Source organism: Mixophyes fleayi, chromosome 2 (assembly GCF_038048845.1).
Source record: "Mixophyes fleayi isolate aMixFle1 chromosome 2, aMixFle1.hap1, whole genome shotgun sequence".
NCBI classification, from domain to species: domain Eukaryota; kingdom Metazoa; phylum Chordata; class Amphibia; order Anura; family Limnodynastidae; genus Mixophyes; species Mixophyes fleayi.
The window spans coordinates 29,509,394-29,525,243 of record NC_134403.1 but is presented as its reverse complement, the minus strand read 5'-3'; the positions used below and the strand labels follow the sequence as shown (position 1 = coordinate 29,525,243).

The 15,850-nt window shown below is 42.4% G+C and overlaps 1 protein-coding gene across 1 annotated transcript in view; it reads right to left on the bottom strand.

The window, feature by feature from the left end:
• Positions 1-345: 345 nt before the first annotated feature.
• Positions 346-15,850, bottom strand: part of HEPHL1 (hephaestin like 1) — a 113,546-nt gene continuing 98,041 nt past the window's right edge. The window contains exons 18-20 of the mRNA XM_075198739.1: positions 11,117-11,279; positions 1,365-1,391; positions 346-1,281 (exon numbers count right to left, since the gene is read on the bottom strand). Coding sequence (XP_075054840.1) covers positions 1,079-1,281; positions 1,365-1,391; positions 11,117-11,279 — 393 coding nt within the window. The 3' untranslated portion in view covers positions 346-1,078. The remainder of the gene's footprint in view (positions 1,282-1,364; positions 1,392-11,116; positions 11,280-15,850) is intronic.

The window sequence follows — 15,850 nt, the reverse complement described above, 5'->3', positions numbered from 1 at the left end:
GAAAATCTGTTTTCCGTCAATAAATTAAATGACCATTTAAAGACTGTATTTTGTGTTTACTCAGGTTGTCTTTGTCTTAGATTTCATTTTGTTCAAAGATCTGAAAAAATTAAGTGTGACATATGCAATAATAAAAGAAATCAGGAAGGAGGCAAATACTTTTTACACTACTGTATATATATTTAATAGTTTATTATGCTGAATTCCCTTTTAGTATGTGGATATTTAGAGAGCTTCTAATCACAAGTTTAATTTCTTAGAATCAGCTAAACTAATAACCTCTTGGTTGACAGGAGGAACTACATAAAATACTACAATAGGACAACATAATAATAAACAAATAAATAAATGAGTCTGCTTATTTTTGGAAAATTATATATAATTGCATTGAAATAAACATATACTTTGATGATACTTCCACTTCTATGCAGTAGGTTAGGCATTCTTTATAATCCTATAATAGTATAGTATTGTCGTAGTAGTGATTTTGCTACTTTGCAATACTTTTTAGAATGAAAATTTCAACATTTCTTTCCTTGTCTGTAGTCAGGAGAAATCATAATAACAGGTACGTCGGAAGAGAAAAATGTTATTGTTTCATTGCCAGCCATTGAGTGTGTCTCCACCTCATCACTTTTCTTGTAAGAGAACCTTGTCTTCTCATCATAATTTATTTATAAAGCGCCACTAACTCAGCAGCACTGTACAGAGAACTCACATCAGTCCCTGCCCCATTGGAGCTTACAGTCTAAATTCCCTAACAATCACACTAGGGTCAATTTGATAGCAGCCAATTAAAATACTAGTATGTTTTTGGAGTGTGGGAGGAAACCCAAAGGGAGAACATACAAACTCTACACAGATAAGACCATGTTTGGGAATCAAACTCATGACCCCAGTGCTGTGAGGCAGAAGTGCTAACCACTAAGCCACCGTGTCTTCTCCTCTTTAATAGAGGTCCGGGGCATCAGCCATATCTCCAGAAAATGTAAACATGTAGCAGTAAAGTGCGACTGCAAATAGTCTAAACCCAAGGCACTTCCTGTGACACTGTAGACAGTGCATCGTGGTCAGGTCCTCATATACTGTTCATTGGGAGCGAACCATTGTAAATTGTGCTGTAATGCATCTTTTTCTTTGTACAGCTGAGAACTGTCAGTACCAGTACCAGGAGTACCAAAAGAGCCAGACCAATGAATAGAAGGGAGATGAGAGCCGTATTTGCCTCGTTCACTGTCAGGAACTTTCCCAGAAATGGCACTCCAGTCCGGCTGTCAGGATCTGGAATGAAAACATCAGGTAAAATAAGAAGTGTCAGATAGCAGTAACACCTAGGTACAACTTGTCAGCTGAATCGCACTTACCTAATGGAGTAGTATTCACTCCTGGGTCTGAAAAAGCAATAAAAAATAGTTTGTGTGAATAGTTTGACAGGTATATTTTTCTACTATGGTCACTTAGCAAATATATGACAATAAATAAGGACACTCACACTCACTTAAAGTGCCCCTGTAGACTACACACAGTAGAGACAATTATTGCGTGGGCTGAACCAATTTTCATGGAAATGTAGCCAATGAAATCACACAGATCCAGTGACATCACTGAGGTAGTGATTTCACCAGTTTCTGGTTCATTGATAGTCAATGATGACCCCCAGGCAGCATGTGTGGGGAATAGGGTGAGGACAACACCATCAACTTAAAGGGAGATCAGAGGAGGGGATGTGATGCTTTGCTTTGGATTTTGTTGCGCTTAAGGTAGCATCCAGCCATAAAGGGGAGATGGTAGAGAGGCAGTCGGATAAACGAGGGAGAAGGGAGGAAGAGAGGTCAGGGGAGGAAAGGTAGATTAGCGTGTCATTGGCATAGAGGTGATATTAGAGGGTAAAAAAGAACATGAGCTGACCAAGAAAGGAAGTGTAAAGAGAAAAAAGTAATGGGCCAAGAACAGAGCCTTGGGAACCCCAACAGATAGAGGGACAGGAGGGGAGCAGGCACCAGAGGAAGAGACACTTAAGAAATGATCAGAGAGTTAGGCGGTAAACCAGTAAAGGACAGTGCCATGTTAAAAGCAGCACAGAGGTTCAGGAGTAAGAGCAGGGAAGAGTGGTCCTTCAGCTTAGCCAAGAGTAGATCACTATGGTGAGAGCAGTCTCGGAGGGGTAGAGAGGGCAGAAGCCTGACTGTAAGGGATCAAGGAGAGAGTGAATGGTGAGAAAATGTGAAATGGTTGTAGACTAGCCGTTCAAGAAGTTTGGAAAGGAATGGGAGTAGGGATATGGGTGGTAGCTGGAGACAGAGGCAAGATCGAGAGATGGTTTCTTGACAATGGGAGTGATGAGCTCCTGTTTGAAGGCAGAAGGGAAGATGCCTGTAGAGAGAGATTGGTTGAAAAGGTGAGCTAAGTGATTGCAAGTGTTGGGGAAGAGAGAGTGGAGGAGGTGGGACCGAGCAGGTGTGAGCGAACAGATTATGGAGGAAGAGGAGATGAGGAGTGACAGGACCTCAGAGTCCATGACAGGAGGGAAGGTGGACAGACTGGCAGGGTGCAAATAAAATGAGCTGGAGTGAGTGAAGTGAGAGTTTGAAGTAAGAATCAGTCATTGGAGATGAGGGTGGATGGAGGTGCTGGAGGCGGGTGCAGAGAATGGAGCTGATGGTTTAAAAGAATCAATGGTGTTTTTTGTACTGCGAGGAGATAAGGGTTTTAAAGTTGGATTGTTTGGCAAGAGAGAGGACAGCGTAATAGGTTGAGAGGATGAATTTGAAATGGATAAACTCTGTGTCGAAGCGTTATCATGACTTATTCTTCAGTGACATCCCTTGATTTTAGTGCATTGACATTGCATGATATTGGTTCAGCCTATGAAATAGCTTCTTCCTCTGTGTGTAAGCGACAGGTACACTATAAGTGCTTGTTCACATTAGCTTTTTTGAAATAAATTTTACAAGCCATGTTATAAGAACAACCTGACTGTATTGTTTCCATGCAGAGCTCCCAGTTATGAATCAAGCTACAAACATTTGCTGAGTTCTATGCCTTCACAACCTACATAAATCACTGCTCCCTACTCTGAGTTCTATGTGCTTTAAATACAGACCTGTTGCTATAAGCTACAGAGTCAATGGAACCTTTAAAGTGCAACTAGATTTTCTCAGAGTGAATTTCCAGCAGAGAAGCACCATTTGAAGGATCTATGCCATGAATAATGGCTCTGTAATGTGCTTACTGGACAAACAATAACTGTTGAATAATCAAAACAAATCTTATGAGCAATAGTTAATACAATTAGCAGACAGAAAAGGTAATTTACGAATGCAGCCCTGCTATACGTTTCTATCTTCATAAATACATATACATTCATAGGGACATGTCCACACAGATTTTGGAACTGCCCGGTGAAATCAGTGTACACCTATTTTGGCAGGACAACAAGAGGGCAGCAAGGTGGCTCAATGATTAGCACCTCTGCCTCTCAGCACTGGGGTCATGAGTTTGATTCCTGATCATGGTGTCAGCTGTGTGGAGTTTGTATGTTCTCCCTGTGTTTATCTGGGTTTTCTCCAGGTGCTCAAATTTTTTTCTACACTCCAAAAAACATACTAGTAGGTTAATTGTCTGCTATCAAATTGACCTTAGTCTCTCTCTCTTTGTGTGAATGAAAGTTAGACTGTAAGCTCCAATGGGGCAGGGACTGATATGAGTGAGTTCTCTGTACAGTGCTGTGGAATTAATGGTACTATATGAATAGCTGATAATGGTGGTGAAACCAGTAAAACATTCTATTCAGAGACCAGCCTATTAATAAGACTCCCAATTGCCAGCGCTTGTAAAAATGAAGTTTTTTTGCCAGAAGAAAGAGACTCTGCAGCCGACCACAAACCAGAGCAAGCCCCTGTTAATTAGGGATGAGCGCACTCGGATTTATGAAATCCGAGCCCACCCGAACGTTGCCGATCCGAGTCGGATCCGAGACAGATCCAGGTATTGGCGCCAAATTCAAATCTGAAACTGAGGCTCTGACTCATAATCCCGTTGTCGGATCTCGCGATACTCGGATCCTATAAATTCCCCGCTAGTCGCCGCCATCTTCACTCGGGCATTGATCAGGGTAGAGGGAGGGTGTGTTAGGTGGTCCTCTGTCCTGGTAGATCTCGTGCTGTGCTGTTTAGTTCTGTGCTGTGCTGTTTAGTTCTGTACTGTGCTGTGCTGTGCTGTGTTCTGCAGTATCAGTCCAGTGGTGCTGTGTGCTGTGCTCTGTCCTTCTGAGGTCAGTGGTGCTGCTGGGTCCTGTGCTGTGTCCTGTTCAGTCCAGTGGTGCTGTGTCCTGTGCTCTGTGCTTCTAAGGGCATAGTTATTTCCCCAATATTCCCCTGTGTTTAAAAAAATAAAAAAAAGTTATTTAAAAAAATACCAAAAACTAATTTAATTTTTTTTAATTACCACAAAATTTGCACAACCAATCCTGCAGTATAAGCCCATTGGTACTGCAATATTACCAAGTTCACACATTCAGCAGTAAAAGTCCAGTGGTACTGCAATATTACAAAGTTTACACATTCTGCAGTATCAGTCCAGTGGTGCTGTGTCCTGTGCTCTGTCCTGCTGAGTTCCGTAGTGCTGCTGGGTCCTGTGCCGTGTCCTGTTCAGTCCAGTGGTGCTGTGTCCTGTGCTCTGTGCTTCTAAGGGCATAGTTATTTCCCCAATATTCCCCTGTGTTTAAAAAAATAAAAAAAAGTTATTTAAAAAAATACCAAAAACTAATTTAATTTTTTTTAATTACCACAAAATTTGCACAACCAATCCTGCAGTATAAGCCCATTGGTACTGCAATATTACCAAGTTCACACATTCAGCAGTAAAAGTCCAGTGGTACTGCAATATTACAAAGTTTACACATTCTGCAGTATCAGTCCAGTGGTGCTGTGTCCTGTGCTCTGTCCTGCTGAGTTCCGTAGTGCTGCTGGGTCCTGTGCCGTGTCCTGTTCAGTCCAGTGGTGCTGTGTCCTGTGCTCTGTGCTTCTAAGGGCATAGTTATTTCCCCAATATTCCCCTGTGTTTAAAAAAATAAAAAAAGTTATTTAAAAAAATACCAAAAACTAATTTAATTTTTTTTAATTACCACAAAATTTGCACAACCAATCCTGCAGTATAAGCCCATTGGTACTGCAATATTACCAAGTTCACACATTCAGCAGTAAAAGTCCAGTGGTACTGCAATATTACAAAGTTTACACATTCTGCAGTATCAGTCCAGTGGTGCTGTGTCCTGTGCTCTGTCCTGCTGAGTTCCGTAGTGCTGCTGGGTCCTGTGCCGTGTCCTGTTCAGTCCAGTGGTGCTGTGTCCTGTGCTCTGTGCTTCTAAGGGCATAGTTATTTCCCCAATATTCCCCTGTGTTTAAAAAAATAAAAAAAAGTTATTTAAAAAAATACCAAAAACTAATTTAATTTTTTTTAATTACCACAAAATTTGCACAACCAATCCTGCAGTATAAGCCCATTGGTACTGCAATATTACCAAGTTCACACATTCAGCAGTAAAAGTCCAGTGGTACTGCAATATTACAAAGTTTACACATTCTGCAGTATCAGTCCAGTGGTGCTGTGTCCTGTGCTCTGTCCTGCTGAGTTCCGTAGTGCTGCTGGGTCCTGTGCCGTGTCCTGTTCAGTCCAGTGGTGCTGTGTCCTGTGCTCTGTGCTTCTAAGGGCATAGTTATTTCCCCAATATTCCCCTGTGTTTAAAAAAATAAAAAAAAGTTATTTAAAAAAATACCAAAAACTAATTTAATTTTTTTTAATTACCACAAAATTTGCACAACCAATCCTGCAGTATAAGCCCATTGGTACTGCAATATTACCAAGTTCACACATTCAGCAGTAAAAGTCCAGTGGTACTGCAATATTACAAAGTTCACACATTCTGCAGTATCAGTCCAGTGGTGCTGTGTCCTGTGCTCTGTCCTGCTGAGTTCCGTAGTGCTGCTGGGTCCTGTGCCGTGTCCTGTTCAGTCCAGTGGTGCTGTGTCCTGTGCTCTGTGCTTCTAAGGGCATAGTTATTTCCCCATTATTCCCAAGTTTTTAAAAAATAAAAAAAAAGTAAAAAAAAATAAAAAATAAAAAATTAAAAAAAAAGTATATAATTATAACCAAATTTGCAAAACCAATCCAGCAGTATAAGTCCATTGGTACTGCAATATTACCAAGTTCACACATTCTGCAGTATCTTGTGCTACATATAATGGAGACCAAAAATTTGGAGGATAAAGTAGGGAAAGATCAAGACCCACTTCCTCCTAATGCTGAAGCTGCTGCCACTAGTCATGACATAGACGATGAAATGCCATCAACGTCGTCTGGCAAGCACGATGCCCAATCTCCTAGTACAGGGCATGTAAAATCCAAAAAGCCCAAGTTCTCAAAAAACAGCAAAAAAAGAAACTTAAAATCATCTGAGGAGAAACGTAAAGTTGGCAATATGCCAATTACGACAAGTAGTGGCAAGGAACGGCTTAGGCCCTGTCCCGTGTTCATGACTAGTGGTCCAGCTTCACCCAAGGATCTAAGCCCTCCTCCCCCCCCCTACAAAAAATTTAAGAGAGTTATGCTGTCAGCAACAACAACAAAACAGCAAAGAACTCTGCCTTCTAAACAGATGACATCACAAATCCCCAAGGCGAGTCCAAGGGTGTTGTTGGTTGTGAACCCTGACCTTCCCATCACTGTACGGGAAGAGGTGACTCCATCCAGCATTTGCAGCACGCCCTCTGCATATGCTGGAAGGATCACCCACAGTCCAGTTACAGATTTGGCTAATGAAGGTGTGAATGTTGTACACTGGGAGGAGGATATTGATGTAGCTGGCGCTGAGGAGGATGTTGATGATTATGATGCAGACAGATACCAAATTGCATTTCTCAATTTCTATTTATATTCTAGATTATATAACGGCTGAAAAGTTTTCTGTTTTACTCCTAGTGGAGAGGGGATCTGATGCAGACAGATACCAAACTGCCTTTGTCCATTTCTTTGTATATTTGAATTGCTAGTTCTACAGTCTATGCAGGCTGCTTTATTTATATTCAACTACAAGTGTAGGGCGGGGGGGGGGGGGCATAGATAGCCACCAAAGTAACGTGGTCCATTTAATTTCACTTTCTAGCTCCACAGTCTGTGCAGCCTGCTTTTTTTTATCTTCAAAGTATTTATATTTACAAGCCTTGCAATCTAAATTAACTAGAGGTAGTGACGTGGTAGAACTCCAAAAGGCAGTTTGGAAGCCCCTGTACAAACTGGCTCTATTTTTTAACTGAGTTGTCCCCCCTCCAGTGTGTACTCGGAAAGAGTTTTTAGTGCAGCGGGGAACCTGGTCAGTGAGCGGCGAAGGAGGTTGCTTCCTCACAACGTTGAAAAAATGATGTTTATAAAAATGAATAATCAATTCCTCAATGAAGTACAGCACTGCCCTCCAGACAGTACAGAGGGACTGTGGTTGTGGAGTCCAGCGGGGACGAATTGATAATGTGTGAGGAGGAGGAAGTACACACTGTAGGGGGAGAGGAATCAGAGGTTGAGGATAAGGATGACATCTTTCCTCAGTAGAGCCTGTTTAGTTTGTACAGGTAGAGATGAATTGTTTTATTGGTGTGGGGGCCCAAACAAACCAATCATTTCAGCCACAGTTGTTTGGTAGGCCCTGTCGCTGAAATGATTGGTTTGTTAAAGTGTGCATGTCCTATTTCAACAACATAAGGGTGGGTGGGAGGGCCCAAGGACAATTCCATCTTGCAACTTTTTTTTTGGCATTATGTGACCATTCAACAGTCTTTTGCCATGTTCAAAAAGTAAAAGAAAATGCCAACAAATTCAATAAATTAAATCAAAAGTTAAATGCCCTGTCATTATTTAAAACAAGAGGTTTTGACGTGCTAGAATTAGTGTAGTGTTAAGATGTTATAAACACTACACTTGGAAATTGGAGGAGGTAATGTGGCCCCGGTATCAAATTGGGTACCGGGGCCACCCCACTACGCAGTCCAGATACTTGTTTGGTGGAATTCAGACCAGTTGAGGCTTTTATTATTATATTGTGGGGACCACTCTATCTATACCACACTACAACTCTATACCACTCTATTTAATACTTTAATTCTATTTAATACTTTAATCCTATATAATACTTTAATTCTATTTAATACTTTAATTCTATTACTAATTACCATAAAGAGGAACTGCCGCTTCTATTTAATACTTTAATTCTATTAGTAGTTACCATAAAGAGGAACAAAATAAACCAATTTTACCAAAAGTATAATATGACTTAGACTTACAAACACTACACTTGAAAGATGGTGCCTTTAAATGAAAAAGTCAGTCTTCATTGCACGACTATGTGCAACAGGGACAGTTTTTTGGTTTACAAAGTCAACCAATAACACTTCGACCCTGTCTGTCTTTAACATACTTGATGGGATCTCAATGACGAATTGTCTGTACCATGTTTGGAGGAGGTATTGTGGCCCCGGTATCAAATTGGGTACCGGGGCCACCCCACTACGCAGTCCAGATACTTGTTTGGTGGAATTCAGACCAGTTGAGGGTGTATTTATTTTATTGTGGCCCCGGCACCAAATTTACTACCGGGGCCACTCCACTGTGCAGTCCATATTTAGGTGTATCATATATTAAACAACGGTGACAGTTGATGCCCAATTTTTTAATTATATTGTGGCCTCGGTACCAAATTGTGTACCGGGGCCACCACACTACGCAGTCCATACCCTTTTTTGGTGGAATTCTGACACGTGGAGGGTTTTTTAATTATATTGTGGCCTCGGTACCAAATTGTGTACCGGGGCCACCACACTACGCAGTCAAGATAGATAGATGCGTATCATAGATAAAGTACATTCAGTGGTGTGGGGCAAATTGAAAAATATTCAAAATGCACTGACATTATCAAAAACAAGAGGTTGTCACACGCTAAAACTCCAACATGTATATGATGGAGAGGATGGAGGAGCAGCCGTATGTGTAGTGTAATGCAGACCTGTTGAAGGTTTTTTATATATTTTATTGTGGTGCCCAGTGCCCACTCCTCTACGCAGTCCAGGTACATTTATTGGTGCGAATCATAAAAGTTCAGGGTTTTTAATATATATTGTGGTGACCCACTCCTCTACGCAGTCCAGGTACATTTATTGGTGCGATTCATAAAAGTTCAGGGTTTTTAATATATTGTGGTGACCCACTCCTCTACGCAGTCCAGGTACATTTATTGGTGCGATTCATAAAAGTTCAGGGTTTTTAATATATATTGTGGTGACCCACTCCTCTACGCAGTCCAGGTACATTTATTGGTGCGAATCATACAAGTTGATGGTTTTCTTATTATATATATTGTGGTGACCCACTCCTCTACGCAGTCCAGGTACATTTATTGGCGCGATTCATAAAAGTTCAGGGTTTTTAATATATTGTGGTGACCCACTCCTCTACGCAGTCCAGGTACATTTATTGGTGCGATTCATAAAAGTTCAGGGTTTTTAATATATTGTGGTGACCCACTCCTCTACGCAGTCCAGGTACATTTATTGGTGCGATTCATAAAAGTTCAGGGTTTTTAATATATTGTGGTGACCCACTCCTCTACGCAGTCCAGGTACATTTATTGGTGCGAATCATACAAGTTGATGGTTTTCTTATTATATATATTGTGGTGACCCACTCCTCTAGGCAGTCCAGGTACATTTATTGGTGCGAATCATAAAAGTTCAGGGTTTTTAATATATATTGTGGTGACCCACTCCTCTACGCAGTCCAGGTACATTTATTGGTGCGAATCATAAAAGTTCAGGGTTTTTAATATATATTGTGGTGACCCACTCCTCTACGCAGTCCAGAAAGATACCTTGTTGCAACGTTTTGGACTAATAACTATATTGTGAGGTGTTCAGAATACACTGTAAATTAGTGGAAATGCTTGTTATTGAATGTTATTGAGGTTAATAATAGCGTAGGAGTGAAAATAAGCCCAAAAACTTGATTTTTAAACTTTTTATGTTTTTTTCAAAAAAAATCCGAATCCAAAACCTTAAATCCGAACCGAGACCTTTCGTCAAGTGTTTTGCGAGACAAATCCGAACCCCAAAAATAACGAAAATCCGGATCCAAAACACAAAACACGAGACCTCAAAAGTCGCCGGTGCACATCCCTACTGTTAATGTGCCCTCTCCACCCCTTGAATTTAAGTATGTTGTCCTGCAAAGTGAAATCTCATATTTGAACAGAGGCTGCCCGAAGCCCACATTTAGCAAAGAACATCCCACTCTGCCCAGCGACTCCCATCAGAGGACTCAAGATTTCCAAAAATCCATGTGCCAAAGACAGGCGTACGATGTCACAGCGTCACATGTACTGCAGTGGGCACATTTTTGGAAATTCATAAATTTCCCTATATATTTTATAGTAAGTAATAAACCATTTAAAAGTACTTTAATGTAAGTGGTAATTTAATGAAACAATATTATTACTATTAGTATTTACATTGTAAACTTGTGTCCTGTAAATTGTAAGCTCTTTGTAACACATGTCCTCTATCTACTGCTTACTTTGTGCATCGCTGAGGGAGGTGATAACACTTTATAAATCAATAAGAATAATAACTAGTGCTTGCCAGTGACTTTCTTAAATTTAAAGCCACTTCTATTTTATCAAAAAGATTAGACTACAGAGTTTCTTTCTATAAAATGTTCCTGTCATAAATTGGTTAGATACACTCTCTAATACAGTGTACCTAACAGCTTCTCTGACTGGTTTCCATGGGAATATTTGAGAAGGAATGTGTACAGCACTGCAGGTTTTACCAAATATATTTAGCAGTGGGTGCTTGAAACCTTCAGTGCTGATGGGAGAATGACCATTTCCTTCACTGTTCAAATGGTTTTGATCATATGCAATCAGCGACAGGAGAGCAGCCATTACCGAGTATAACCAACAATTACATTTAACATCTAATGATAAGTCGGAGCTGTGTGATTTGTGCTATACAGTAGTAGTCACTGGTAGAGAGATTCAGATATGGGTGAAATAGTTGATATTGCCGGCATTGCTTACCGGACCGACTCTTCACAGTAAACGTTGTTTCCATGCCAGCGTGAATGTGATCTGAGACGTGACAGTGAAGCAGCCAGGTCCCGGGGTTACCAGCGACCAGTTCTATTGTCTGAAATGTCCCAGGAAAGAGATCAAACACGTCTGCTCGGTGCTCCTTATCCTTCTGGAATACGGAAAGAAAAAAGACAGAGATTGTTATTATATGTGGACAAAGGATGTGGTAGCTTGTTAAACGTATAATGGTGGTAGGTGAAATGGAGAACAGACTACAAAACATTACACATAGCTCTATCACGGCACATGTACACATGCATGTTACATGCAGCTCTGTCTGATCTTTTTCTTTTATTTGAAGGCGTTCCTGGTTGGGACAGTACAGTTTCTTGCCATACACTCGGCTCTACCGATGGATGCACTCACACAGTGTAGTATCGTTACAAAATGTCAACATTTTTGAGCGGTGGTAGTCATTATTACTGTGCAAATAATTCCGACACTAGTAATACCGACCTAAAAATGCCGATTACTATAAGGGGGACAAGGAGGACATAGAGACTTATAAATCGTGACTGTAGAAAATCCAGACAGTGGGCAATGCCACGATCAGCCGCTTTGATTACATTATGTAGGCGGCCGGTCGTGAGATTGCCGCCTTAAAATCGGCAATCTCACTTTGTCCACTTTAAGTGACGAGAATGTCACTGCCTGGATTTTGTACAGTCGCGGTTTATAGCAGTCGTGTCTCAGGCATGTTGGCAATGTTGTATGTCACGTAGGTCTCTATTTCCCCCTTCTCCCCCTTATAGTAATAACCATTTTTTTTTTTTTATAATTTTTTATTTTCAGTGGTCAATCAAGAAAATACAGACAGCAAAACGATAACACTGTGTAGCATGCACAGTAAAATCACAACAGTTATTGTGGTGTATCGCATATTAGGAAACCTTTAGACAAAAATGACCGTTTTTTACATTTTTAAAGAGTAATATAAAATGGGTATAGGAACAAAATGGATTGGGGGGGAGGGGTGAGGGGGGTAGGACCACAAAGATAAGCACTGTAAGTATTTAGAGGATAACTAGGGTGTGTTGAGCCTATAGCAGAGGGGGAGATATGTGTCGGGAAGAGTTAGGGTCATCGCACATGGGTCAGGTCGGAGGACGTGGAGCGTTGAGGGGGGAAGGTGTGTTCCACGGCTAGCCATGGAGCCCAGACTTGACTGAAGACGTGGCCTCTATCGTGGAGATAGTACGTAATTTCCTCCATAGCGGCCACGTGCCAAATCTGCTTCTTGAGAGCCAAAAGGGATGGAGGTGAGGTCTTTTTCCAATTAAGGGCTATGAGTGATTTGGCTGCTGTCAGGATGTGGGCAGTTAATTTCTTGGAGAATTTGTCCAGGTCTTGGGGAGGGTAACATAAAAGAAATATCCAGGGATCTTTTGGGATAGGGGCTTCAAAAAGGGTATTTAGGAAACTATGGACTGAATCCCAGAAGGTGGTGATAATCGGGCAAGACCACCAAATATGAAACATCGTTCCCCTTTGGCCACAGTCCCGCCAACAGCAGGGCGAGGAAGAGGGAAACATTCTATGGAGTCTTGTGGGAGTGTAATACCAACGGTAATAAATTTTGTAAGAGGTTTCCTTGAGTTTAGTTGATATAGAGCATTTTGCTATCCCCAGTCTCATGTCCTCCCAAGCCTCTTCATCCGGGGGAGGACCAAGGTCCTTTTCCCACTCATCTTCATAAGGGTTTGGAGAGGGAAGGGCAGAAGTGAGAAGAATGCTATATATTTGAGAAATCATGCCCTTGTCCAAGGGATGTTTTATACAAAGAGATTCAAATGGAGTAAGGTCCCTAAGAACATAGGTTGGTGGCAGGGATCGCAAGAAATGATTAATTTGGAAGAATTCAAAGGGGCTGAGGATTTGGGATGGGGATTGGGGTTGGAGATCCGCTAGCGAAAGCCAGCGGCCCTGTTTGGAAAAATCTACTGGAAATTTAAGCCCTGCACGAGACCAGTTACGGTGAGTTGTAGAGGCAGATCCGGGAGGGAACACCGGGTTATGCCAGATGGGGGTTAAAGGAGATATTGCAGTTGAAAGTTTTAGTTTGAAGGAGTTGGAGTCCCAGAGCATAGCATCAAATTTGATAGAAGGCAGTGCTCTAACAGCAGGGGGGCGACGGGCGGGAGATACGCCCCAGAGAGAGGAGAGATCGGGCAGGGTTAGATGGGCTGATTCTATATCAAGCCATGCAGTGGAGCCAGAGGGAGCGTAGGAGGCAACGATTTGCGAAAGGTGGGATGCCAAGTAGTATAATTTGATGTCGGGAAGGCCTCTTCCTCCTCCAGGGATTGGTCGTTTTAAGATATTGGATGAGACTCTAGGAGGTCTATGGTTCCAAATAAAGCGGGTGAGGGCCTTCTGGATGTTGGCAAGGAAAGAGGCAGGGACAGCTACCGGAAGGGTTTGGAAGAGGTACAGCCATTTGGGGAGTATGTTCATTTTGACAGCTATGATCCTGCCCAGACACGAAATAATAAGGCGGTTCCAGGAGGTCAGGTCTGATTGCGTCTTGGAGAAAAGGGGTAGGAAATTCTCACGAAAGAGGAGGTCATAGCGAGAAGTGAGGAAGACCCCCACGTATTTGATCTTCCTGTTCTGCCATTTGAAATTAAAGTTAGCCCGGAGGAGCTCGGTATCCCGAGGAGAAACGTGAAGCAGCATGGCCTCTGACTTGGTGTAGTTTATCTTATAGCCCGAAACATCGCTGTAGTTCTGAAGGATGGAATATAGGTTGGGCAAGGAGATCCCCGGTTGGGTAAGTGATAGGAGGATATCGTCTGCAAAGAGTGAGATCTTGGAGTTCGTATTACCCACCTTGACCCCCTGTATGCTAGGATTAGACCTAATTTGGGAAGCCAGAGGTTCAATTATCAGAGCAAATATCAGAGGGGAAAGGGGGCAACCCTGTCGTGTTCCATTTCGAATGGAGAATGATTCTGAGGGAGTGCCATTAACCAGGACTTTAGCAGTAGGGGTGGTGTATAATGCTAGGACGCCAGTGAGGAAGTCGCCAGCGAAGCCGAACGACTCAAGAGCCGCTTTCATAAAGTCCCAAGAGATCCTGTCAAATGCTTTTTCAGCATCCAGAGAGAGCATAATAGTTGGGGATCTCCTGGAATTTGTAATATGGATGATGTCAATGGCACGTCTGGTATTGTCCCTCGCCTGGCGTCCCGGGATAAACCCTACTTGGTCATACTGGATCAGAGAAGGGAGGAAGGCATTCAGACGGTTTGCTAGGATTTTGGCATAAATTTTCAAATCGAGATTGAGGAGAGAGATTGGCCTGTAGCTAGCACAGTGGAGCGGGTCTTTACCGTTTTTAGGGATAACTACAATTTTGGCCTCCAGCATCTCTGATGGGAGAGGGTCACCTTGGAGAGTGTTGTTATAAAGGGATTTGAGATGAGGGGTCAACAAATCAGAAAATTTCTTGTAGTATGCGGCCGTGAAGCCGTCAGGGCCTGGGGATTTACCACTTTTTTGTCCCTTGATGGCTTGATGGATCTCGTCTGTCGAGATCTCTTCATTGAGCAGTGAAAGGGCTTGGTGGGATAATTTAGGTAGCCTGGCTTTGGCAAGAAAGTCAGTGATCAGGGCGGAGGGGGTTTTCAGTGTTGGGGTGGAAGCGGGAGCTGGGAGGTTATAAAGAGCAGTGTAAAAATGTTGAAATGCTGACCTGATATCTGCTGGATCATGAGTTAACTGGTTATGTGAATCACGGATAGCAATAATATTTCTATGAGTTCTAGCTGTACGCAGCCGTGATGCAAGAATTTTGTCAGCTTTGTCTCCTTTTTCATAAAAAGTCTGACGGAGCCATTTAAGGCGTGTGGCCGCTTGTTTAGAGAGAAGGAGGTTTAGTTTGGCTTTGGTTTAGTAATCACCATTTTTAGGTCAGTATTAATAGTGCTGGAATTATTTGCACCATGTAAACGTACCCCACCCTTTTTTATTCTATATCTCCGACCACCAGTGATGACAGCTGTCTCTTTTTGAGGAATCCAATTTACTGCTCACTGATTGGTACAATAATATCATGTGATCTGTGCATGGGCTTCTGGGAATTGTAAGTGTGCTTCTGATGTAACATTGCACATGTCAGGCACCGTCCCCGCTGTTCCCCTGTGAAGGGAGGACGGCCGCCTGATAGTTCCGGACAGGGGGCGTCCTGCTGTTAAGCAACAGACATGCAACGTCCCCGGTCCACCTCGTGCCATTAGGCGCATGCGCACTGACACATCCTGTTGCTAGGCAACGGGACGCTTCCTTGTCTTCCTTGTCTTAGCTTGGCTGCCTCTGTTTAAACCTGGCTCTGACATCATTAGGGTGCCAGAGTACCAGGACTCCTGTTCTGCAGCGTTATTGTATGTTCCTGCTCCTGTTTTGGTCCTAAACTGGTTTCCCTGACTTCTCTTTGGGATTCTGCTACTAGTCTTATCCTTGTGACCTCGGCCTGTCTGGTCCAACTATTGATGCCAGGTACAGCGGGTGACCATATTTATTATTTTTCCCCCTATGTGTCAAAAGGCTTCATGCTGTACAAAAGTGGACGACTCCTTCAAGCTAACATGGATTTCCAATGAGAAGACCCTGGATAGCAACGAATTTAACAGTTTGAATGAAAGACGTGAAATAATCTCGGGACGTAGCCCCTTTCTTCCA